The sequence below is a fragment of the Lissotriton vulgaris genome, chromosome 4_1 (genome assembly GCF_964263255.1).
Source record: "Lissotriton vulgaris chromosome 4_1, aLisVul1.2, whole genome shotgun sequence".
Taxonomy (NCBI): Eukaryota; Metazoa; Chordata; class Amphibia; order Caudata; family Salamandridae; genus Lissotriton; species Lissotriton vulgaris.
Window position 1 is genome coordinate 1,770,653,561 of NC_141691.1, and position 27,507 is coordinate 1,770,681,067.

A 27,507-nucleotide genomic window follows, 5' to 3' on the forward strand; every position below is an offset into this window, starting at 1 on the left:
GTAATTAACAGTCCAGTCCCTATTAACACTATTCAAAATGCCCACCTGTGGAGGATTCTAGTGACCACTGCCTGCTGTCTTTTAGTACAACAGAGAAACATCATATGTTTTACAAATGTAGATATCCCAGAACCGACTCTGTGCCAGAGCCATCCTTCATTGCCATGGCTAAAATCGTGGATTTTAGATTACATATACACATTCTGTGAGCATCCGATAAAACTATTGTTCACACAGCAATCCAGATGTCAGCATGAAACTGGTATGATTCAATTCTCAAACTATGCAGTGTATCGTCCTCCCCTTCAACAAAATTGCCCCAGTGAAGTTAAGGCAGATCAGGCAATGTGTTTGTGCAAAATAAAAAAAAAATACGATACGATAATTAATATTTTAGAATTATAAATAAACCACTCGATTTAATTGGGAAAAGGACTCTGAGGTGAGATAACTAGAACCCTGCAAACTATGGCATCATACCGAGAGTCAAACATGGAATTCTAAGTTCCTGACACCAATAAACTTACCACGATTAAATTGCGGGCAAGGAGAACGGGTGGTGCGCCAGAGAGCGAGCAGCACATCTGTTTCCAATTACGATAATTGGAAGCAGATGCCGCTCTGCGCCTAACCGCAAGCCCTACGCCGTGGGTGGTTAAATTTGCTGGGAAAGGCGGGGCATGCACCCGTCTTTACCTACTTGCGTGCTGTCTTTTAAGGTGGACGCACGCAAACACCAATCAAAATATTGCAGGAAATACAGCCACAAGCATGAGCTTGTGAAAAGTCCTGGTCAGCTGGAAGAGGTCGTTTTCCTATGGCAGCGCATGTGCACTGCTATAGGCTCGACCTAAAAAGGAAACCCAAATAAGGGGCTTAAGCATTGCAGCATCCTACCGCCACCATAGGTTTTCACCTTCCTGGGCTCCCTTGTTTGTACTCAGCTAAGTACAAACAAGTGCCCAGAAAAGTACCAGTTGTGGCATTTGTATCATTCACCATTAAACAAATCATAACCTTATAACTGAAACCCATAAAACATTACTCCTGTAATTTACATTTTATAAACTGTATAATCCAAATGCTTAAACTTGTGAAGTAGTGTGGCTCACTGGTTAGAGGCGGCAGACCCGAGAGCAGAGGACGGCCCGGGACCAGGGTTCGATTCCCGGCGCGGCAGGTTTCTGGACCAGGGTCAGCGGACTCGATAATTCTCTCGCCTCGGTGCCCACTCTGATCAGCGTTCACACTCGGCAACTCTGGGCATTAGCTTGCCTCATCTTCACTAACGGCCCCACCAGACTGCCGGGGATGCCTGGTCTCACCCTGGAGATACCCATTAAGGGACCATCTCTCAGGGAAGCCAGGAAGGGTTTCGCAGCGGTCGAAGCGCCTTGGGACCCTACGGGTAAGTAGTGCGCTATATAAATGCCAATACATTTACATACACTCCCCAACTAGTACAAGTTTTACGCTTAATTGTACCTTTAAAACTCTACACCTTGCCCCTGTACCCATACCGTAACTCCACACCTCTTAAACCTACACCCATGACCCTATACTGTTAACTCTATGCCCATATCCTCTGTACCTTTAACCTTAGATCCCAAGCCCTATATCTTTAACCATATACATCTTAACCACAGACCTTTTACCCCAGCTCTTAACCTTTCATCTTAATTACAAACCTTTAAACCCATTCACTCTGACCTTACTTCATTGTATTTTGGCAACCCGCTGGACTGGCCGTAGCGGGCACCGGGCAATCCCCCGGTGTGCCGCATGGGTGGGGGCCGGTTTTGGGCCCCTGGGGGCCGTTTTTGTTACGGGGCTGTTTTTACAGCCTAGGTGCAAAATCGGTCCTGTAACAAAATCGTCCAAAAAGCGGCCCTGACAAAGAGCTCCGCGGCACCCACAAACCCCCCCGTGGGAGTGGGGTGGGGAGGCGTGAGCACTTTTTCAGGGCCGGTTTTAGTTCCCAGTCCAGCCCTGCCTACACTTTGGGAAGTGCTTCTTTTTCAATGTATTTCATAGGATCACCACAACAGACTCACTTTTCGACTTTTCCACTATGCTGTTAGAATGTTACATCTGAAAGAAATCCTCTCAGGAGTACAAAACCACATTGTACGAATATTTTCCGTTGAATAGCATTCATAAGTACATTTATTTGGGGACCTACATGTCATGCAGGTGTGCAGATATCTTTTGAATCGGACTCTTAAACTGTTACTTGCTTAGCTACGCTACCTTGAGGCCTAATCTTATGAGGGAGGTCAAGAAAAATGTTCAGATTCCAGGTTTTCGTCCTGTCCTGACTTAGACCACCTATACTAAAGATCAATGTGGCTGTTCGCGGTAAAAATATAAAAGACAAGCAGCTTTAAAAAAATGTAATCTTTCAGTAACTACATCAAATACTGCTTCACGGCTGTAATAAATAAAGGAATTGTTGCCTGCATGGTATTCTTTCTTATGTAATGGAAGAGGGATGAGTCTTTAAATTTTGTGAATTTTCCTATTAAAGTGTCAGCTTGCTTTCTCTTTAATACTCTACTTCTGTATTGGTTGTGTGCTGTAGAGGCTGAGTAAAGTGATCGTAGATGCAGCAAGATCTCCATGTGGGAGTTCCATGGGACCCATGTTTGTCTGCATGCAACTGTACCCTCTGCCCTTCTGCACTTTTGGTTCCCTAATTTTTAGACCACCACAACAGAACCAGACCCTATCCATGAGGGAAATCTTCAGCGGAAATGTTTGCCTTTGCCTTTGCCTTTGCCTTCTTTGCAAAAATTTGGATTTGGAAGCGAGACCTGCTTATCGATCCAGTTGAAAGGTCTTTGTCCTCTCTCACATGTCATAGAACCCATTTTGGTCTGAACAATTTGTTCATTTGGGGGACTGGGTTAGCTGGGTTAGCTTTCAAGACTGAATTAGTTCCTTAGTCGTGCAGTTAGGGAAGGTACCTACCTGGACTTGAAGGTTAGCCACCTTCAGCATGAGAGGGTATAATAAATGCATAAATTCTGCAATATGCATGTTGTTTATTTTGGTCCTTTAAAATAATACGTTTTCTGTTTGAGTCCCACTTTTTCAGGTGGCCTTTATTAAAACAGTGAACTGCGGCTGCATGCATATAATGAGTTTTTATATGTGATGGCTGCCTATATACTTTGCAAATGAAAAAGAAGACCTGTTGAATCAGTATCTATAACATAGGTTTAGTAGGATATGAAGAAGCATCCAGTTTACCTTGGTTATATGATGAGCATCAGTGAACACCACATCACTCTACAGTCTCATGGTGTAAAAGCGCTCTGAAAGTGCGGCAAGGCAGTCTTGGTTGGCGCTCTGTAAGTGTGTTTGTAAATGAGTAAAATTTGCTTTCAATGCCTTTAGAGTCACGGAAACATCAGCTATATTTAGCTACTGCATTGCAGATGACGAACATCAATATGACCAAATATATTTTACCAATGCAGGGACGTCCATTAATCATGAAAATGATAGAAAAGCCCGCTAAATGCCGAATTTCAGCCCCGCCCTCTAAAACCCGTATCAGCACCAATGCCTGTCTTCTAGTGTAAACACTGGCACGCAGATAGAGCAGCTTTGAGTGCTCCTAGCTTGGCTTCCCACACTAGGAACCTGCTCCACCATCATTCCTTGGAGTGCCTTCTCATACAGCCTGCACTCTTACTATTTCCAATGGAAATGCTCCTCTTCTCAGTCTTCCTTAACCTCTTTGAATCATTCCAGGAAGTAAGAAGAGGGACAGTATACACCTTTTCTGAGCAAACGTTATGTAGAAGTTTACAAAACTATATGCTGAGGTCCCTTTTTATTAACCCATGAACATGTTCGCTCCTGGTATGAGGTGTGAACAAATATACTGAAGAACGAATAAAACTTTCTAAAATGAAAATCAGCTCTAATTTGGATTTCGCTTTCCTTTTTTTCTGCAGAAAATTGCACCAGCAGTTTGAAATGTACAAGGAGCAGGTCAAGAAGATGGGTGAAGAAGCACAACAGACACAGGAGCAGAAGGGTGAAGCCCCCACCTGTGGAATCTGCCACAAAACAAAGTTTGCCGATGGCTGTGGCCACAACTGTTCATATTGCCAAACAAAGTTCTGCGCACGTTGTGGAGGACGGGTGTCCTTACGCTCAAACAAGGTACGAAATCTGCTGTGTTTATAATCCACGTGTTTTCGGGGAATGCTTGGTAATTAGGAGTAAGGGTGGTAAGTTGTTGGTGTCACTAAATTCGGAATTGAATACACCTCTGTATTTCTTCCTGTAATTGTTTGGAAGGCATTATTTCAAAAAAGTTTAATAAACTCTTTAACAGGTAGCATCTACAATGCTCTGTCCCATGGGTTAATATATGACATAGAGGCGAACCTTCTGCTGTTTACTAGATCACTTGTAAGGATTTACACTGACAAATAGCAGGCAAAATCAATTTGGAAACACCAGTGCTTGGTACAATTGGTTAATTTCTTAGCGCCGATGTGGAGATTATTACACACTGAAACAGCCTTGCCTTGGCCATTCCAGCAGAGTAGGAGTAATGTAAGTGTTAGCACATTAGAGGATCATCCCATGTTATGGTTCACATTTCACTACTTTATCTAAGTTTCAGAAATATGGGATAATCATCATGACAGAGAGGAGTGAAGAATGAGCAAAGTCAAATGTATCTTCCGAGTGCAGCCTCATACTGGCTATGTTGCATTTAAAGTTGTCAGGGAGTTGCTGCTGGTGAAGATCAGAAATTCTGGTGTGGTCTACGGTTAGGTAAACAGCTAGCGATTTCCTAAGGCATATTAATAGTTGCCGGAGAGTGTACCTCTTTGCCCTTTTATGGAAAGGACACAGAATTTGGTGTTTCTCCAGCTACTTGCGTAGGGTCATTAACATCACACCAGTCATGGTTGGAAAAGGGACATCTTGAATTTGTGATTGTTCAGTTGCAATTTGGTTACATCAATGGTGAACTAAAGATCCTGCTTCAATAATAGGAGGAGAAATGTTTCTGTGTTTGCTGACTGTATAGAATAGAATAACAATAACCATATCTGGTTGTTTTAGGGATCTAGATTCCCTTTCAAATTGTGGCAGGACAAGGGCAGGTAAGATTTAATATTGATAAGGATGGAAAATCACAGTGAAAATGTTAACTCAGGAGGATGATACTCTCTAGAACTAACCAAAAAGGGTCTCTGTGATAGTCGTAGACCACAAACTAAGCATGAGTTCACCAGACCAGTGTAAGTCTTGCAAAGCAGAGGATGCCTTTCCCTGTAATAGTACATGGCAGATGGGTCGTGCAGATTCACTTTTTTAAACAAGAAGCTCTGTAGATTACCTATTTAAATCAATACTTTAAATTGAAAGCATTGTACATTAAATATCATACTACTGACCTTAGAAAAAAATCTTGAACTGGTATCAAATTAAAATAAATGGATTGATGACTCGATGTAGGATCTAATGTTAAATGACGTGAGGTGCTCTTCATTATAAAAAGTGGCCAAAGGGTGTTATATTAACTTCAACATTTGGTGGATTGATCCGTTTGCAGGGAACTTTTAGAGTCTTGGAAGAACATATGTTAAATCTAGAAGAGTTCATACATAATGAATGGGTGCACAGTCAAAATATCGATTCCTAATTATCGACCTACATTAATATCGAGTTTAAAATATCGAAGGTGAAGAATATCGAGGACAAGAATATCGTTGGACAGAATATCGACCCTTAGGTAAGTAATATCGATTTTTTTTTATATCGATGCAAGTAATATCGAAGTTAGTAATATCGATATCAATTATATCGATGTTACTCATTTTGATGTTACTAATATCGATATTTGTTTGTTATGTATTTTATTATGTATTTTATATGTATGTGTTGTATGTTTTTTTAAAGTATTTTATTTGTTTTAAATTATATGTGTACTATTTTTTGTTTATTAAAAATGTTATTTTTAATTTTATGTCTTAGTGCTGGAGCGGGTTGTGGGTTTATAGGGGAATAGGGTGGGAAGTAATTTAATTATAGTAAATTAATTATTAATTTTTAGTAATTGTAATTTAATTTTAATTAATTTTTGCGTTTAAGTTCTGTAGCGGGTTGTGGGTTTATAGGGGAAGTGGGTGGGAAGTAATGTAATTGTAATTAAGTAAATATTTATTTTTTATTGGTAATGATAATTTTTTTATTTCTAATTAATTATTAATTGGTAAATAATTATTTTAATTCTAATGAATTTTTTTAATTGGTAATTAAGGTTTGTAATTGGTAATTACATTTTGTAATTGGCAATTCATTTTTTTTAATTGGTAATTAAGGTTTTTAATTGGAAATGACATTTTTTTAATTGGCAATTCATTTTTTATTGGTAATTAATTTTTTACAATTGGTAATTGATATTTTTAATTGTTAATTACTTTTTATTAATTGGAAATTTATTTTATTAATTGGCAATTCATTTTTCATAAATGTTTTTAATTAATTGTTTTTTATTGTTTACTATTTTTTTATTGTTAATCAATTTTTAATTATCAATATGTTTTTTGTTTTGAAAAATATTTTAGTGTTCAATATTTATTATTTGGTAATTTATATTTATTAATTCATATTTATTGGTATTGTTAATTTATTGTTAATTCATTATTCAATTTTAAATATGTTTTTAATAATTATTAATGGATATTTGCAAATGATGTAGAGTTATTTAAAAATTAAATTTGTAATTATTTTATTTACAACAATTATTTATAAGTATGTTATATTTAACTTCTACGCTATCCAATGCTTTCCCTACTGTTGCACTCTCTGGAGTGGGAATAGTAATTTTTACCCCTATGCTATCCAACGCTTTCCCTACTGTTGCACTTTTTGGAGTTGGACTAGTAATTTTTACCCCTACGCTATCCAACGTTTTCCCTACTGTTTCACTCTCTGGAGTTGGAATAGTAAATTTTCCCCCTACGCTATCCAATGCTTTCCCTACTGTTTCACTCTCTTGAGTTGGAAAAGTATTTTTTACCGCTACGCTATCCAACACTTTCCCTGCTGTTGCACTCTCTGGAGTTGGAATAGTAATTTTTACCCCTACGCTATCCAATGTTTTCCCTACTGTTGCACTCTCTGGAGTTGGAATAGTAATTTTTACCCCTACGCTATCCAATGTTTTCCCTACTGTCGCACTCTCTGGAGATGGAATAGTAATTTTTACCCCTACGCTATCCAGCGCTTTCCCTACTGTTGCACTCTCTGGAGTTGGAATAGTAATTTTACCACTACGCTATCCAACACTTTCCCTACTGTTGCACTTTTTGGAGTTGAAACAGTAATTCTTATCCCTACGCTATCCAACGCTTTCCCTACTGTTGCACTTTTTGCAGTTGGAATAGTAATTTTTACCCCTACGCTATCCAATGTTTTCCCTACTGTTGCACTCTCTGGAGTTGGAATCTTCCCCCTACGCTATCCAATGCTTTCCCTACTGTTTCACTCTCTTGAGTTGGAAAAGTATTTTTTACCGCTACGCTATCCAACACTTTCCCTGCTGTTGCACTCTCTGGAGTTGGAATAGTAATTTTTACCCCTACGCTATCCAATGTTTTCCCTACTGTTGCACTCTCTGGAGTTGGAATAGTAATTTTTACCCCTACGCTATCCAATGTTTTCCCTACTGTCGCACTCTCTGGAGATGGAATAGTAATTTTTACCCCTACGCTATCCAGCGCTTTCCCTACTGTTGCACTCTCTGGAGTTGGAATAGTAATTTTACCACTACGCTATCCAACACTTTCCCTACTGTTGCACTTTTTGGAGTTGGAATAGTAATTTTTACCCCTACGCTATCCAGAGCTTTCCCTACTGTTGCACTCTCTGGAGTTGAAATAGTAATTCTTATCCCTACGCTATCCAACGCTTTCCCTACTGTTGCACTTTTTGCAGTTGGAATAGTAATTTTTACCCCTACGCTATCCAATGTTTTCCCTACTGTTGCACTCTCTGGAGTTGGAATCTTAATTTTTACACCTACACTATCCAATGTTTTCCCTACTGTTGCACTCTCTGGAGTTGGAATAGTAATTTTTAGCTCTACGTTATCCAACACTTTCCCTACTGTTGCACTCTCTGGAGTTGGAATAGTAATTTTTACCCCTACGCTATCCAATGTTTTCCCTACTGTTGCACTCTCTGGAGTTGGAATAGCAATTTTTACCACTACGCTATCCAACACTTTCCCTACTGTTGCACTCTGGAGTTGGAATCTTCATTTTTACACCTACACTATCCAATGTTTTCCCTACTGTTGCACTCTCTGGAGTTGGAATAGTAATTTTTCCCCCTACGCTATCCAATGTTTTCCCTACTGTTTCACTCTCTGGAGTTGGAATAGTAAATTTTACCCCTACGCTATCCAACACTTTCCCTACTGTTGCACACTCTGGAGTGGGAATAGTAATTTTTCCCCCTACGCTATCCAATGTTTTCCCTACTGTTGCACTCTCTGGAGTTGGAATAGTAATTTTTACCTCTACGCTATCCAATGTTTTCCCTACTGTTGCACTCTCTGGAGTTGGAATAGTAATTTTTACCCCTACGCTATCCAATGTTTTCCCTATTGCCGCACTCTCTGGAGATGGAATAGTATTTTTTACCCCTACGCTATCCCTACTGTTGCACTCTCTGGAGTTGGAATAGTAATTTTTACCACTATGCTATCCAACGCTTTCCCTACTGTTGCACTCTCTGGAGTTGGAATAGTAATTTGTACCCCTACGCTATCCAACGCTTTCCCTACTGTTGCACTTTTTGGAGTTGAAATAGTAATTCTTATCCCTACGCTATCCAACGCTTTCCCTACTGTTGCACTTTTTGCAGTTGGAATAGTAATTTTTACCCCTACGCTATCCAATCTTTTCCCTACTGTTGCACTCTCTGGAGTTGGAATAGTAATTTTTACCCCTACGCTATCCAATGTTTTCCCTTCTGTGGCACTCTCTGGAGTTGGAATAGTAATTTTTACCTCTACGCTATACAACGGTTTCTCTACTGTTGCGCTCTCTGGAGTGGGAATGGTAATTTTAAGTTCTATGCTATCCAACATTTTTATTACTGATTTTTATTACTGTATTTTTTTTACTTATGGATTTTGAATAGTATTTTTATTTATTAAGCTATTTAATTTTTTTATATAAATTTAGATAATGTAGTATATAATTAATTTTAAAAATATATAGGTATATTTAATTTTTTTAATTAATTAAACGGAATTCTTTACTTTTTATTTGTTTTTGTTTTATGTTTGTAAATGTATTTGTAATTTATAATATTTGTACATAATTCGTAAATTATTAAAATAATTAAAAACAACTATTGTTAAGTATTTATATATTATATATTTTCTGTATATGTTTAATTAATGTATTATTATTGTATATATATTTATTATTTTAAACATTAGATATTTTTAATTATGTTTACTTTATTTATTAGTGTTATTTACTTCATTTTACATTTATATTTTTACAGAAAAAAACGATATTTTTAACATCGATATTTTTAACATCTATGTTTTTTTCTCAATATTTTTGTACTTACCATGTTGTAGATAGGATGTTGATATTCTTGCCTTCGATATTTCTGCATCGCTATTCCTGTAGGTTGATATTTTCTACGGTCGATATTTTGTCAGTGATTCAATGAATGTCATAGGAAGGGATGTTGTTACATTGTTATGCTATGAACTGGATTGCTCACACATACTTCCCATGAAAGCCCAATCTATGGGGCTGATTAGGATGGCGGACAGACATTGTCCGTCCACCATCCTGTCGTGGCAAGGGACCGTCCGTCATAATGGTGGAGGTCCCACGTGCCGAATTAGGATGCACCCGCCACAGTGGCGGGTGCATTCCGCATTTTTAACATTACGGCGGGCGGTGCTTTTAGCACCGCCCGCCGCAATGCTAAAAATGCATGTTGTGCGTTTTAACGCACATCATGACAGGCACCGCGCGGTGCCTGCCATGTTGTACTTTGAAACCCAGGGGGGTACCATAGGTACCCCCATGTGCATCCTTCACCCTGGGGGCCCGCAACGGGCCCCCAAAGCAAAGACCGTATGCCTTTCCGTGGCGGCATTGCCGCCACGGAAAGGCATTCCCCAAAGCCCATCCTAATATGGCTGGCGGTGTCTGATAGACACCGCCACCATATTAGACCTTTTTCGCCACGGTCGCAAGGCGACCGCGGCGGTAAAGCGGCGGACGGTCTTCCCGTCCGCTGCGGTCCCCCCCGCCATTGTAATATGGCGGGGGGGAAATAGGTGGCGGACGGGCACGGATGGCGGACGGATCGCCACCGCCTACATGGCGGTCGCGATCCGTCCGCCATCCTAATCAGCCCCATAGTTTGTAAAGCCATGTGTAACCTAACATCATATGTCAGGAGGCAGTGCTTAAAATATTGTTGAGAGAAGATATCGAATTGTGTGATCATGGTAGCTGGTGACTGAAAGAGATTCTTCTTTAGGAGTCAGGCTCACTGAAATTTCAAATTGGGACATTTTCCGTGACCTCTCAATCACAACCTAGAGTTTTTCTAGATAGTGCAGTTTGTCACCATTTTAACTGAATGGTTGTTAGTATCAGTTAAGGTCGACCTGTCTGCCTTAAATTTTGGGTGGTCCTGGAAGGTAGATTATCAGTAGGGGTAAGTATGCACCAACCACTAGCAATAAGTCCACCAACGCAATATAAGATCCAGACAAGGTCTTAATAAATTATTCCTTGCTGAACCCTTGGTAGCTGGCAACCAGGAGGCAGGCCTAACTTAGGAGACAGGTGTGTGAAGCATTCAAAAACACCAATAGATTAAATAAGTAGGACAGCACACACAATAAAAATCCACAACCAATTTATAAAAATAGGAAATATTTTTTCTGATTAAAATTACACTAAAACAACAAAAATCCAATATAGGCAACCAGAGATAATAATTTTTAAAGAATAAACTCTTTCTAGTGCTTAAAAACATATAGCGTCAACTTGGGACACCCGGTCATGCTTGACCAGGACAAAGTAAAAGTTTGAGGCCGACAGTGATGGAGTCTGGGTCAAATACACAAAGCTGGAGGCCCGTTCAAAATTTGGCCTTTGTATTTAAAAATGTTTCTGGAGGATTTTCTCTCAATGTCGAACTGGCCTCCCCAACTGGCCAGATTTGTAGCAGCTTTGTCTGCTTGGTTCAGCAAGAGCCCCCGGTCAGCTTTAGGAAGCCTTGAGCTTTGGAGCTTTCAGCAGGATGTACCTGAAACACCAGCCGGGTCGCAGTGCAAGATAGTCGGCTCGTCTCTTGACGTTGGGTTGGTCTCCTTATGGAGCTTTTTACAAAAGTTGCTCCAATATTCTCCAAACTTCTGGAACTTCTTAATGAAGGTCCTCTTGAGGGTTCAAAGTGTCCACAACACAAATCCAAGGTTCCAGAGTCTCAGAGTTACTTCCCGGAAATTGGTATACAGTTGCCACAATGCACCTGGCCAAATTCTTGAAAGTCCAATGGATGCACTCCAGGCCGGGAATGTCTTGAGGGAGATGGTTGCTTTCAGGGAGTTCCCTCCTTTATCTTTTTTGAGGCAAGGCAAAGTCCTCAGGGCTCTAGTTGAAAGTGTGCAGCGGGAGCCGTTGTTCAGAGTGCAGTCCTTTGGGGTGCAGACCCAGGGTTCAAGCAGAACAGCCCTTCTCCTTATACTTTCAGGCAGCAGATCTGAGTTGCTATGTAGCTCTCACATATTTATCCAATGTTCTGGGGTGACAAGCAGGGGGGCACTCCTGAGCAATAGGGTGCAGGGTGCCACCCAAAAGCATGACCGCTTCCTCCAAATTGTGGCATATTTATGTCCCACAAACCAGTTTACTTTTAAAATTCAATATGGAGAATGTCTCTCCTTGGGAGAAAGAGCTGGCTAAACCAACCTACTGGTGTGGCTAATTTCCCCTAACACTCCCTTTCCAGCCCTCATGCAAATGCCATTCCTGGGTCTGCATCTGGATGAGGGGTACAGGAAGAGGGAGTAGGCCTGGCTGGCATTCCTTACTGTCCTGCTCTATTGGAAGCCCAATTTGATTTACCCATCCCCTGTCTCTGCAGTCACAGAGCTCCCCCAACCAGGCACCCTCTGTCACTGTGTGGGCCTCTTATCACCTCTTCAAAACAATTTGGAGAAGCCTTTTAACAGCTGGAAAATTAGGAGAGGCTTCTAGAATGCTGGATGTTGGCACACTGAAAAGAAAGTTCTACACCTTATTTTGTATATTAATTATGATAAACAACAGTGGCAAGTTGTTGCATTTATCATTCCCAATCTTTTAAGCCCTTGAAATGGTATTTTAGCTCCTCATATCAATAGTTGCACTGTATTATATTATCACCATGTTAGCCTACGGAGCTAAAACGCTTCAATGGGTAAAAACTAAATTGGTAGTGTTTCCCACACCAGGGTATATAAAACCTCTTTTAAAATGTCCCTGCTTATTTTTACATGGCACCCCGCCCTGGGGACACCTAGGGTAGACCTTAGGGGTGACATATAAGTACAAATAAGGTAGTGTACTACTTTGGAAGTACCTTTAAATGCAAAGTGGAGTGGTGTGGCTCACTGGATAGAGGCGGCAGACCCGGGAGCAGAAGTCGGCCTGGACCAGGGTTCAAATCCCAACGCGGCAGGGTCGTGGACTTGGGTCAGCGGACTCGATAATTCTCACTTCGGTGCCTACTCTGATCAGGGGTCCAACTCGGCAACTCTGGGCATTAGCTTGCCTAATCTCCACAACGGCCCCATCAACGCCGGGGATGCCTGGCTCCACCTTGGGGACTCCCAGCAGGGACCATCCCACAGGGAAAGCCAGGACGGGTTTCCCAACGTTATACAGCGCCAGGAAACCTACGGGTAGCAGTGCGCTTTACAAGCTCGAACATTAAAGTCAAATTTTCTTCGAATTTCAATTTAAAAGCAGCCTGTAAAGCAGGGCTGGCTTTTAAAATGACAGCAGCGCACAGTTAAATGCCTGAAAGCTGCTGGGCCTTTACACCCACACGCCCTACCATATACTAGGGACCTTCAGGTAGGTTGTCAGTGCCAATTGTAATTACTGCTAATTACCATATACCTTTTAAATCAGAGCACTGACCTCGGGCTTGGTTAGCAGAGCCCAGGTTGCCATCAGAGTCAGTCACCAGCAGTATAAGGGTGCAAAAAGAATGATTTTCTCACATGTGGTAACAAAGCAGATCCTATAACTGATCAAGCCTGAGTTAAAGTTGATCATGTACGATTTCTATCCCACTGTGATCTTGTCACGCCTTATATGAGGGACTTTAGTCATTTGTTACATGTTATTTTTCAGAATCAAACTATCCATTTTCATAATTACTGAATTCCATTGGTATGTTGTCTTCACAGAGAGTCGTAAAGGACCAGAGAAAATTCATTTGCCTTTTTCAAATTGCTGTACATCACCTCTTGCACGATGCAGAGAGATACGTAGAAAAGGCTTACAATGACTACTCTTTCTATATGACCTAGATCTGACCACATACCTGGAAGCAGTTGCAGTGCTTTTGTTTTTTGCATGTCTTGCAGCTTCTGGTTTTGTTGTTAATTTTCTCTGTTTAATTAAATTTCTGGTACTCACCAATTTCTTTTGAAAACTGTAATATTGCTATCAATGGAAAGGATTTCTCCCCTGAAAGGAAAAAAGCAATATTGTTCAGCATGTTAGGGGACGAGGACCAAGAAATATTTGACAATCTCCCAGAAATTGAACCACCAGCTGGGCAGTTTACTCCATGGAATGTTTACACTGAAGTTATTAAACTCCTTCAAAAATATTTTACTGAACAGCCCAGCATAATGCTTGAGAGAGATAGTTTTTTTTTAAAGGGAACATTATGTTGATGAAAGCTTTGAAGACGACATTCTAGCTTGTGCATTTTGGCTTAAAAATCCTAATTTGGTCGACATATCGTCAGATCTCTCTCCTCAATGTGGAGGCTAGGCTCTTGGCTAAGGTAATTGCCAATCGCCTGTTTCCACATGTTACAGATCTTATACATCCCGACCAGGCGGGCTTTATGCCCAGCCGTGCTACATGACATAACATTTGTCGTGCACACAATGTCATTTCCGCCATGGCCAAACTTGGGGAGCCGGTTGCACTACTCCTCGCAGATATGGATAAGGCTTTTGATTCGCTCAGCTCTGTGTACCTCTTTGCTCAGCTCAGCCACCTAAATATTGCCACCTGCCTACTAACGCTAATACGCCTCATATACTGATATCACAGCATCAGTTTGAGTTACTGACTTCACTTCTGGAAGCTTTACTACAGGGCGTGAAACTCGCCAAGGATGTCCCCTCTATTTGCACTGGCTATGGAGCCATTGGCGGCGTGGATGAGGATAGATGCTCAGATTTATGGCTTCAAGTGTTCGCGGGAGGTATCGGACCGCATAGTGCTTTATGCGGGCAACATGCTGTTTTTCCTTACACGGCCCGACAGAACTGGCCCGCAGCTCCTTAGAATCATGCAGATCTTTGGGGAAAGCATAGGCCTTTATATCAATCAGGGCAAATCCTATCTGCGGCCCCTTCGTGTGGGTGGGGATCAGCTGGGCACTTGGTCTCAAGAAGTGACGGTAGTTCCCAACGGCTTCAAATACTTGGGGGTGTTTCTCTCCGCCTTTCAATCCATTTCATGGGACAGAAACTTGGCTCCGCTGTGTGCACAGACAGGAGACCAGGTCCTTTTGTGTGGTCTCACCTACCACTATCCCTATTTGGCAGATCTGCCATATTTAAAATGATCTCACTGCCCCGCCTTTTATACCAGCTTCAAAACCCCCCATACCCGATACCGTCGACATGGTTCCGGCAATTCAATGCAGTCCTCGCTCGTTCCTCTTGGGAGGTGGCACAGTGCGCGTGGTCTTGAGGATCTGCTTCCAGTCCACCTATTGTGGGGGCATCACCACCCCAGATAGTCAGGCCTATTATGGTGGTATGGCGATGGAAGAGACCCGGCAAATGCAGTTGAGCACTGGCTGATGGGAGCAACACCGCTACATATGGTCCTATATTCTGGCCCGACGCTTAGGGAGTTGCCACCTGCGACTAAAATGGCTTTCATGACCTGGAAACACAACAGCCAGCTGCCACAGTTGGCGCAGCTGTCTGGATTTCGGGGTTGGGAGACCTTCTGGAATGACAGTGGCAGCGTTTATGCACAGTAGGATCATAAAGTCCTTTCAGTAACTACAGACAGAATATGCCATGCCCCACTCACAATTTTATAGGTATCTCCAATTTCGACATGCCCTCTCCCCGTATCTGGCACAACAAGTGGAAATACCCAATTTTAAACCTATACAAGCTAAAGTCTTTATGGGGGATCTGAGGGGCCATAAAATAACCAAAATATATTGCAAATTTCTAAACAACACTCCTACTACACTAAATAAACATCTGGATGCCTGGCAGCAGAACTTAGGTCCCCTAGACGAGGATGATTGGGTTAAGGCTCTGGAGTCCCCATGCAGTGCGGCGATTGCGGCCCGCCTGAGACTCATCCCATTCAAATATTTGCATCAAGTCTATTTTACCAGACACAAGCTGTGGCGCACTGGGTTGATCGCCTCCCCTCACTGCCTGCACTGTGGGGCCGCTGAGGGTAGTTTCCTACATACGGTATGGCAGTGCGCGACTTTATCGAGCGTCTGGAGGGGGGTGACCACATGTCTGTTGGAGGTTCTGAGATGGGATATCCCGCTCTTGCCACAACTGCTCATGCTCCATATCACTGAGGGACTGGGCGGTAATAGACATAAGTGCCACCTGCTCTTTCTTGGCCTCATGTTGGCTAAGTGTGATATCGCCAGGGCATGGAAGGATGAGTCTCTGCCATCAGTTGCAATATGGAAGAAGGGCCTGGGTTTTTGTATGGGTCTGAAGATCCCTGTCTTTACGGCGAGTGGGTGTCCCCAGAAACACGTTAAAATATTGAAGAGGTGGGTGGAATACAGAGGGCTATGTTTGGAACCCACTCCTGCCTCTGCTGTCGAGGAATTGCCAGGATGACTGTATTGTGCTGTGACCTGGATGTTGATTATAGTTGTTCTCAAAATGTATGGCTCAGACATAGGTGCACAAGATATTCTGGTATTCTCTGCGATCTTAGTATGGCACTATTATTTGTTTTAAAGAGTTTTGTCAAATACGTTTATTACATGAATAATGTTATGATAACAATGAAAATGTTGAGATCATTAACGCTGTCAATTACTGTATATTATTGGTGTTCTTTGTGACACCAAACCTATGTCGGCTGTCAACAATAAAATTACGTTGTGAAAAAAGAAATGTGAATTTGGTAAAAACATTGATACCTGAGGGTTCAGCTTGTTTTCAACTGGTACTGTAGAAAGATTCAAGAACGTTTATTAGCGTGCAGAAATCTGATGCTAAACGAAAATTTGGACATCTCTAAGGGAATCGAGCTTTCTTCTTTATCGGCTAAAGCAATAGCTGGCACACACACCAACTCTGATACTGTTTGCGTCATTTGCAATAAGGGAAAAAATATTGAGGCCATAAAAGGGAGGAACACGTTATCCAAGAAGAAGAAATTGCTGTGTTATAGATGTGGGTCCAAATTACATCCTGGAAAATTACATTAAATTGAATACTGGTGCAGTACCTGTTAAACACAAGATGTCCCCCTTAATAAGAAAGACGATTTGAAGAAATTGTTGGATAAGATGTGCAAGGAAGGCATCATTCAACCTATGGACTCCTCAGTGTGGGTTACAGCAATAGTTTTGGCAACAAAAAAAATCTGAAAATGTACCTTAATGTGCCGATTTGCGTGCTTTAAACAAGACCATTGTAGTTGATTCTCATTCTTTGCCTAGGATTCAAGAAATGTTGATGCCAGTTAGGGAATCTAACTATTTTTCCATCATAGATCTCAAATCTGCCTATTATCATGTTTCACTGATGAAAAGATCACAAGATTTGACACCTTAAGAAATTTGAGACTGCTTTTTGGGTTGGCGCCTTCCGCAAGTGTGTTCCAAAAACGTATGGGCACATTATTTAAAGGCATCAAAGGTGGGCAGGTGTTCCAGGATAATATTTTAGTTGGTTGGTAAGAGTGTGGAAGAACATAACATGATTTTTGGAATGTGTACTTGGTACACGGAGTGATAGAGGTATTGAATACTTGGGACACACTATCACTGTTGATGGTATTATGCAAAAAAAATACCTCATAGATGCTATTATCAATACCCCACCACCCACTGATAGAAATTCTTTTAGGTCATCCTCAGGATTAAGCAAATAAAACACTATATTTGTAAAAGGGTATACCATCAATATAGATCCACTAAGACATCTTGTTGGTAAGAAAAAGAAGTTGGGGTGGTCAAAGGAACAAGAGGAAGAATCTTACACTGTAAAAATAGGATTAGCTCTGCTCTTGTCTTTCAACCTTTCTGCAGTTCTGACAAATGTACAGTAATTGTAGGTGCCAGCTCAGTAGGTCTGGGTACAGTTTTAACACAGTCACAAAATGGCAAAGAACACACTTCAGCCTTTATATCATGCATGCTCAAAGCATCAGAATGTCATGACAGCACTATTGAAAGAGAAGCTTAAGCATACACTTGGGTTTGTCGAAAAGTTTAAAACCTATCTTTGGGGCAGTTTCTTTGACTTCTCATGTGTGGCAATGATCCTGGGTTTGGCATCTTCCAGGCTCGTAAGATTACTATCTTAATTGCAAGAATATAATTTTGAACTTGAGTATATCCCTGAAGGAAAAGATTTCCAGGCAGATTGCCTTTCTCGCATGCCAATAAGATCGAGTGTGAAAACTGTGTTAATCAAGAAGTATAATGTGTAGTTTCAGCAACACATGCTTCTGCCCTAACTGTAGGGTGTGTCAGTGAGCAGGAATGGATGGACACGTGAGAGAAGGATGATGTACTGTGAGAGGTCAAAAGGCATATTACTGACAGTTGGCCACCGATCAGGAATTTGCCTAAGATTATTGTTCCTTTACAGAAAATTTAAGCAGAATTGTCATTTGAGAATTGAATATTAATTAGGCAAGGCCAATTTGCTTCACCTTCAGCTTTAATGGAGAAATTAGTTTGTGTAGCTCATGAGGGACATCCAGGGACGTCAAATACAAATAAATTGTTGAGGAAATAAGATTGGTGGCCAGGTATGTATGCATCTATTAAAAAGTATGTCTACAAGTGTCCTGAATGCTTGTTGTCTGACAAGCACTGGAAAGTTAGCAAAATAAAACCTGGTGTTAACCCCTTGCTTGCTCAACCATGGGTGAGATTGGCTATTGATTTTTCAGGACCTCACAAAGTTTTGCAACAGGACATGAGTTTTTTTTATTGTTCTCACAGATTAATATTCCATAATATTTGCTATGATTTTGTGCCTATTACCTCAACAGATATTGTGATTTATTTATTTATTTTTTGAAAAGGTATTTCCTGTTAAGAGTTTCATAATGTGCTACTTTCTGATAACACTCAATTCACTTTGAGGAAAGTTTTAGATTTCTTTAATAAGCTTGAAATAAAGAGGGTATACAGACAGCTTTGGCATCTAACATAGGCTTATGGAAACATTTGAGAGAGAAGGTTTGTAGCTATTTAACTACTCCTCATTCGGTCACAGGTTTTTCACCATTCTTTCTTTTAAAAGGTAGATGTTTGACCGGACAGCCTTAGGGTGGCCTTCCTCCAACCTTTTGCCTTCCTCCCTCCATTGTTCTGACCTAGCTTTTGCCGGCTTTAGGACACTGCACTCTTTACCACTACTAACCAGTGCTAAAGTGCTTGTGCTCTCTTGTCTAAACAGGGTAATATTGGTTCATTCCCAATTGGCATGCTCAAGTTACTTATAACTTCCTAGTAGAGTGCACTTCATGTGCCCAGGGCCTGTAAAATAAATGTACTAGTGGGCCTGCAGCACGGATTGTGCCACCCACCTATGTAGCCTCTTAGCCATGTCTCAGGCCTGCCACTGAAGAGCCTGTGTGTGCAGTTTCACACTGCCAGGTCGACCTGGCAAGTAACGACTCTTGCCAGGCCTAAACCTTCCATTTTTTATACATATGTCACCCTTAAGGTAGGCCCAGTATAACCCACATGGCAGGGTGCAGTGTATTTAAAACACAAGACATGTACTTTTAAACTTTACATGACTTGGTGGTGAAAAAACTTCCAATTTTGTTTTTCCCTACTGCAAGGTCTATCTCCCCCATTGGATAACATTGTAACTTTCAGTTGTGAAGTGATGGACTTTTCAAGTTTAATATCACTGAACTCACAGTTTAAATTCTCACAATTCACAGTTTAGCAAATGCCACTTTTAGAAAGTTAGCTATCATTTTCTGTGTTGCTATCTACTTAGACAGACAAAGGGCCAATATTTGATGTCCTTGGTCCTGGTTATTTATTCAACCTTTACTTTTTCATGTCCTATATCATTTTCTTCATTTCATAGAAGTCTGAAATGGAAAATACACTATTCATTTCTGACAAGTGCAACACAGCAACATGTGAACATAACAAACAATGTGCTATGCATTAAACACATTAAATTATACAAAGTTAATACAACTGAAAACAATAGTACACCAGTGACATTTCAAACATGTAGCAAACCCTTCACTTGTGATTCATGTAGTCCTAAAGAGGAATGCTAAACATTGGGAACAAGCATCACACCAGCTGAGGTTGAGTCAACGCTACATCTCCCTCAAAGCTGTTTATTTTCATGAATTATCTGTTCATAAATGATAGAATGATTGCCAAAATACCGACGCGTTTCGAGTCCCAATGATACTCGTGGGGCTCTTTCGAGCTTGTGACTTTGTGTAATCTAAAAAAAAATAATACAAATAATTGCTAGTGTGTACATACTCTTAACCCTTCCTCCATCTCTACTGCGTGGAATTGTAATGCATGCTGTGCTTTACCTGGTCAGTGTGGACTCTTTAATTTCAGAACTGCCAAGTTCTTAATCTCCAATATTCCTTGGAAACGAAAAGGGGGGAATTCTCTATCCTTTTTGGCATAAATGCTGTGGACGGGTAAAACACAATTGTTAAGGATGTGATACTGTGTGGAGAAACCTCAATTATACACTATTGTCATTCCAGATTGTTAATAAAATGTACCTGATTATCTTTCTTTATTCTGGCAATTATCTCTTGTGATGGGTCCCCCGTTACCGGTTATTTTTCCTGTTAAAGAGAGATAAACATGTGTGATTTACTCAACGGGTTTTGGCACTTTGCCACTTCCTAGCGCTACTCTTCAAATAAAGTACTCAAATGTACCTGTTTGTCTTTCTTTGTCCGAACAGTTATACCATTGAATCAGTCCCCCTTTGCGGGCTATTTTTTGCATAAAAGCAGAAAACATTTGATTTAATAATCGCATCTTGGCAGCTTTCCGCTCAGTTCCTCAGGTAATTAACACATTCTTACTTGATTAGATCAGTGAGCCTTGTCCAAAGCAGGTCTTTCTTTATGTCCAGTAAAATCCTTTTTCATTTGGCGCCGGAACGGACAAGAAGACTCCCTGTTGCTATTGGTTTTAACACTCCCACCTCGGGTCGCGGTGTGAGGTGATTTATGGATATTGTGGTCCCTATTCCAATCCTGTGACTATTTCAGATTGTGTGGATCAGTTTTACAAATACCTCATATGTTTTGAAGCATTTAAGAAATATTTTAAAATGTTTAGCGCCATATTTGCATGCCGCTCGAATTTATGCAAAGCCGCTTGGCATTAATGCATTGTATCCTTGGCGTTGTAGTGATTACATTCTGTGAACTTATGTTCTTGATAATTCGGACATTTCATTCAGGCCTTTGATGGTGCTATTGCATTTTAATATGAGATATGCCTCCTTATGTAATAAAGATGCTTCAATGTTGCCTCCTCGAGTGTTTGGCTTGATCCCTGCTAACACAGTCCATTTAAAATATTTTTAACAGTTTTTTTCAGTGAAATGCGCCACCATTGGAGCTGTCAACACTTGCTTTTTAATCCTTGAAAGATCCTGCACAATTCGTTACTTGTTGATTAGTTTTGCCAGTATACATTTTAGAGCATGGGCATAAGACTGTGTATACAACGTTTTTTGTCTTACAATTAGACAATTCTTTATGGGTACATTTCACAGAGTTATGGATAAATTCACAGACCGAATAATTGCCGCACTTATGATGACCTTCAACAGGTTTCAGTTTCCATTGTGCTCATTGGTCTTTCTTTTGGCTAGGCACAGTCATATAGTCTCTTACAATCTATTGCCCAATACTGGTGTTCTTTTTCATGGCAAACAATATTTGTTGAAAGGGACATTCCAAATTTTGAAGAAGATGCCAGTTCTTTAAGATAAATTTACTGAAATGTATTAGTGTGAGGGCCAAAGGTCGACACGCATCCTAATCTGTCCAAGGGCTGTTTGACTTTTTTTCTTTAGGAGCTCTCCACGGGGTGTATACCATGCACTCTTGATGGCATGCTTGACCAATTTTTAGGGTACCCTCTGCATCTCAGTTGTTCACAAAAATAATTGCCGCACTTATGATGACCTTCAACAGGTTTCAGTTTCCATTGTGCTCATTGGTCTTTCTTTTGGCTAGGCACAGTCATATAGTCTCTTACAATCTATTGCCCAATACTGGTGTTCTTTTTCATGGCAAACAATATTTGTTGAAAGGGACATTCCAAATTTTGAAGAAGATGCCAGTTCTTTAAGATAAATTTACTGAAATGTATTAGTGTGAGGGCCAAAGGTCGACACGCATACTAATCTGTCCAAAGGCTGTTTGACTTTTTTTCTTTAGGAGCTCTCCACGGGGTGTATACCATGCACTCTTGATGGCATGCTTGACCAATTTTTAGGGTACCCTCTGCATCTCAGTTGTTCACAAAATGTTGACACATAGATGTCAAAGTCCTCCTTACAAGAGCAGTTTCTTCGGATTCTCAATAGCTGGCGATAAGGGTTCCTTTAGGTTCCTTGAATGCAAACTCTTATATGTAGGATGGTATTTTTGTCAGTTGGTTTTCTGCGTATAGTGGTTATCATTTATCAGTTCATTACCATGTGGTGTAACTTCTACATCTAGGAAGATCAAGTTGATTTTGCTTTTGGTGATACTAAATTTGATGTCTTCATGCCTCGTGTTTAGCCACCCATGGAACATTTCGATATCCTCTTCTGTGCCATTCCATAAGCACCAGATACCATCAATATATTGATACCATTGTATGAGATGTTTTAGAAATGGATTGTCGTTGACGATACATTTTTCCTCAAATTTTGCCATATAGAGTACCGCCATCTCTGGAGCGAAGGGAGAGCCCATTGTGATTCTCTTCATCTGGATGTGAGTGGGGCATGGCATATTCTGTCTGCAGTTCCTGAAAGGACGTTATGATCCTACCGTGCATAACGCTGCCACTGTGTCAATCCCGATGGCCTCCCAACACTGAAATCCCGACAGCTGCACCAACTGTGGCATCTGACCGTTATGCCACGGGGGGTCTCCTCGTCACTTTACCCCACCATCCCATCATGCTCTTGTTTCCAGGTCACGAAAACTGTTTTAGTCGCAGGTGGCAACTCCCTAAGCGTTTGGCCAGAATATAGGACCATATGTAGCGACTTGGCTCCCATCAGCCAGTGCTCAACCGCATATGCCGAGTCTCTTCTATCGCCATACCAACAGTCATTAAGGACGACTAAATGTGAGGCCGCATGATAGGGCTGGATATCTGGGGTGGTGATGCCCCCACAATAGGTGGGTTGGAAGCAGGTCTTCAAGGCTACGCACTCTGTGCCACCTCCCCAGAGGAACTGAGCAAAGACTGTATTGAATTGCCGGAACCATGTTGACCATACTGGGTATGGGTGGTTTTGAAGCTGGTATAAAAAGCGGGACAGTGAGATCATTTTAAATATGTCATATCTGCCAAACAGGGATAGTGGTAGGTGAGACCACGTACGGACCTGGTCTCCGGTCTATGCCCACAGCAGAGCCAAGTTTCTGCCCCATGAAATGGATTGAGAGGTGGAGAGAAACACCCCAAAATATTTGAAGCCCTTGGGAACCACCATCACTTCTCGAGACCAAACGCCCAGCTGATCACCACGCAGGGGTCACAGATAAGATTTGCCCCGATTCATATGAAGGCATAAGCTTTACCCAAAGATCTGCAGGATTCTAAGGGGCCGCGGGCTAGTTCTGTCAGGCTGTGTTAGGAAAAACAGTACGTTGTCTGCATAAAGCGCTATGCGGTCCGATACATCCCGCGACCACTTGAAGCCACAAATCTGAGCATCTATCCTCACCCACGATGCCAATGGCTCCATAGCCAGTGCAAACAGATATGGGGAGAGGGGACATCCTTGGTGAGTTCCCCACCCTACAGTAAAGCTTCCAGAAGTGAAGTCAGCAACCCGAACTGATGCTGTGATATCAGTATATAAGAGGCTTATTAGCGTTAGTAGACGGGGTCAATATTTAGGTGGCTGAACAGAGCAAAGATGTACACCCAGCTGAGCAAATCAAAAGCCTTATTCATATCTGCGAGGAGTAGGGCAGCCGGCTTCCCAAGTTTGTCCACTGCAGTAATGGCGTTGTGTGCATGACGAATGTTATGTCATGTAGCACGGCTGGGCATAAAGCCCGGCTGGTCGGGATGTATCAGATCTGTAACATGTGGAACCAGGCGATTGGCAACTACCTTAGCCAAGAACCTAGCCTCCACATTGAGGACAGAGATTGGGCGATATGACGACCAAATTCATATTTTGAAGCCAAAAGCAAGTTAGAAATGTACTCTTCAAAGTTTACATCAACATACTGTTCCCTTTGAAAAAAAAAACTGTCTCTCTCATGCATTATGATGGGCTGTTCAGTAAAATGTTTTTCAAGGTGTTTAATAGCTTCAGTGTAAACATTCCATGGCGTAAACTGCCCAGCTGGGCTTCAATTTCTGGGAGATTGTCAAATATTTCTAGGTCGTCATCCCCCAACATCCTGATCAATATTGCTTTCTACTTTTCGGGTGAGAAATCTTTTCCATTTATAGCAATATTATAGTTTTCAAAAGAAATTGGTTATTACCAGAATTGTAATTAAACAGAGAAAATTAATAACAAAGCCAGAAGCTGCAAGACATGCAAAAACCCTAAAACACAGCATCTGCTTCCAGGCAAGTGGTCAGATCTAGGTCATATAGAAAAAGTAGTCATTGTAAGCCTTTTCTACGTATCTCTCTGCATCGTGCAAATGGGGATGTACAGCAATTTGAAAAATGCAAATTAATTTTCTCTGGTCCTGTACGACTCTTTGTGAAGAGAACTTGCCAATGAAATTGAGTATTTATGAAAATTGACCCCACAAATTGAGATCCTTTACACTCTTCCTCTTCCACCTTTGTGCTGTAGTTTTGATCCTGAAAAATAACACATGCATAAAATGGTAGCTAGGTTTTTCATTGTGTTACTTTAATAAGGCCCTACTGCTTATATTTGGGCCTACCCCCTTTTTCCCGACTTTTAGAAAGTTGGCATTGCCTTACATTAGCCATTTGGCTCCTTCTGCCTATCTCTGGAATATACGTCTGGGGTGGGTGACTGCTGGCTTCCTGCATTCCTTTAGACAGTCACGCACAGAGGAAGGTTGGGTGTGCCTTATTGGTTATCTGCATGCAGATGAGCTACCTTGAGCAGGATGGAAATGAGGAACTGACACATCTGAAAGGGCTGTGTCCTATCCCTACACAAAGGATTGATTACCCCCTTGTAGTGTGTCTGGTGCCAGGGCAAGCAGCGAGAGCCTCTGTGCACTTCAAGGCTTTATTGAAGTCTCCCCCACTTCAAAGGCACCAGTGGGTATAAGTACTGGTCCTCTGGCACTACCAAATCAGTACACTTTTGGACATGTGACCACTCGGCCAGGGAAAAGTAGATCTGCTGTGCTGCTCAAGGACTGCCACTCTGATGTAATTGCTGTTTGCTGAACCCTTGCCTTGCTGTGTTGCCCTGCTGCCTACTGCTCTCTCTCTGCCTGGTGAGAAGGACTGGACCTGCATCACTTGAACTCAGATTGACTCCAAGGGGTTTCTGGCTTGATTGTGTGTCCCTGTGGCCTAAGCCACAGGGACACAAAATACTTAGAGCCCTCCTGCTCTAGCCGTTGGGCTCATCTGCTTGTGAGTCTGTCCTGCCAAGAAGTGCCACCCCAGTCTTGGACCTTTGGAAGTCCTCTGCTGCAAGGGCAGAATGGACGCATCGATGCTATTGCGTGGACCGGACAGGTGCATCGGACTCTGAACCACCGCATCTCACTAAGAACCACTGCATTGGAATCAACGCATTACTGCTGCTGTATGGAGAAGATTGACGCATCGCCTATACAGCGTGGAGAAGCCCAGAGCATTGCATTTTCAAGCGCCGCGCTTCAGAACCGACACATCATCTCAGTTGCCTGGTAAAATTCAGCGCAACACCTCAACTGCGTGAGAATGACTGACACATCCCTCTGTTGCGACCAGGATGAAGGTACCTTTACTCAGCGGGCCTGCACGGGTCTTATATCCGTCCTGCACTCCATTGTGGTCTGCCTAAACAGTTGATTTTGTTCTGGTCCAGCATGACCAATTAACTCTTTAGGTGCTATGTGCTTCTAAGCACTATATTTTGCATTTAATCTTTAAAAATTCATATCTCGATTTCTACACATTGGATTTTGCTGTTTAGGTCTTGTTTTATATAAAATAAAATCATAATCTATTTTTTAAATTTGGTGTGGAGTCGTTTTGTGATGTTTTCACTGTGTTGTTGTATGAAGTGTTGCACAAATACTTAACCTATTGCCTCTTAAGTTAAGCCTGACTGTATTGTGCCAAGCTATCACATAGTTAGCCCAGGATAATTTAGGTTGTGTTGTGACCTACCCTGACTAGGATTGTGGTTCCTTCTTGGACAGGGTGAATACCTCAGCTAACCAGAAACCTCAGTTTCTAGCCGTAGAGAAGCCAGGTCCAGCTTTACACCACAGTTGAATAACTATAAGTTATTTAATAGTTTTGTTGATAGGGCTGTTTAAGGTCATTCTTGTGTGTATGAGCGTGTAATAAAATATGTGGAGTGTAGGTACACATCTGATCTACTGGAGTCGAAATCAGTGTGCACTCAAAATCTAAATAATTTTAAGTCTATGCTTGTGTTTTAATCCAGAAACCCAAGAACGTCTGTAAAGGTGAATCCAATTTTTCTGAATCTGTTCAGATTGTGCGAGTTACACGCACTGCTGTTTTGTTGAAAAATAGAGGTTGGTGGAATAAAGGTGCAGTGGTGCTAGAGAAACCTTTTCAAAAGGAATTACTTGAGAAAAGAGTAAGGCTCATATGTATGAAATTCCGTTTTTGCAATTCCCAAATAGTGATCCGTAGATATCGCTATTTGGGAATCGCAAAACGGAATGTATATATTGTGTAATTTCCAAATAGCGATTCCTATGGAATTGTATTTGCTATTAGGAAATCAGAAATAAGGAAATCGCTAAATTACGATTTCCTATTAGGAAATGGCACAATTTACACATATGGGCCTAAATTCTCTAGGAGGAGAGCAATCAAAGCACATTTAAAGGTAAACTTCATCAAAGCCATGAAAAATAAGTCAGACCTCTGAATATTCAAAGTAACTAAAATATTGTACAAGTTTCAGAGATACTATCAGACTCTTCTTCTGAAGATGTACATAAGGCTAAAAAATCCAGATACAAAGACCAAACAGCTTTGGTAAAATTGAATGAAGGAGAAATGGACAATCTACAAAAATATATAAAGATAAGGAAAAAGTGCAGCTCTTACACAAACCTTTAAACCAGGATTCCTAGAATAAAGTTATATAATAGCCACAACCTAATCTGAATAACCAAGAACATGTCATATAATCATGGTCAAACTAGGACAAAAAAAGGCTTGCGCAGAGTGGAAAGCTAGTATGGACATGTATATGGTGGCAGAGAGAGTGACTTACAAAGCAAGAGGCTGCCCTCAAAAGTTCAAAAAGATTTGGTCTCCATGGATAGCCTGCTACAGGCTGGAAACTGGAGATGAAGAGGATGAAACAGAGTCAGTAGGGATTACGGGAGGTTAACATTCAGTATGCAGAGTTACTTGAGGAATTATGCATTGTTGATCACCGGCTGTACACGCAGAAGCAACACGCACGGGCTGACAGGTCAGGGCCATTATTGGCACGGCTGGTCAGCAACGTTCCCCCATCCACGCTCATATTGGAAATTCGTAATAGGGAGGATATTGTGGTAAGCACGCAAATAGACATTAATGCGG

General features: G+C 41.3%; 1 protein-coding gene across 2 annotated transcripts in view; it reads left to right on the forward strand.

Annotated features, from left to right (window-relative positions):
- Window positions 1-27,507, forward strand: part of RIMS2 (regulating synaptic membrane exocytosis 2) — a 1,859,827-nt gene that overhangs the window by 302,358 nt on the left and 1,529,962 nt on the right. For both annotated transcript variants that reach the window (XM_086966100.1, XM_086966101.1), the window contains one exon: window positions 3,966-4,176. In XM_086966100.1, the coding sequence (XP_086822226.1) occupies window positions 3,966-4,176 (211 nt within the window). The remainder of the gene's footprint in view (window positions 1-3,965; window positions 4,177-27,507) is intronic.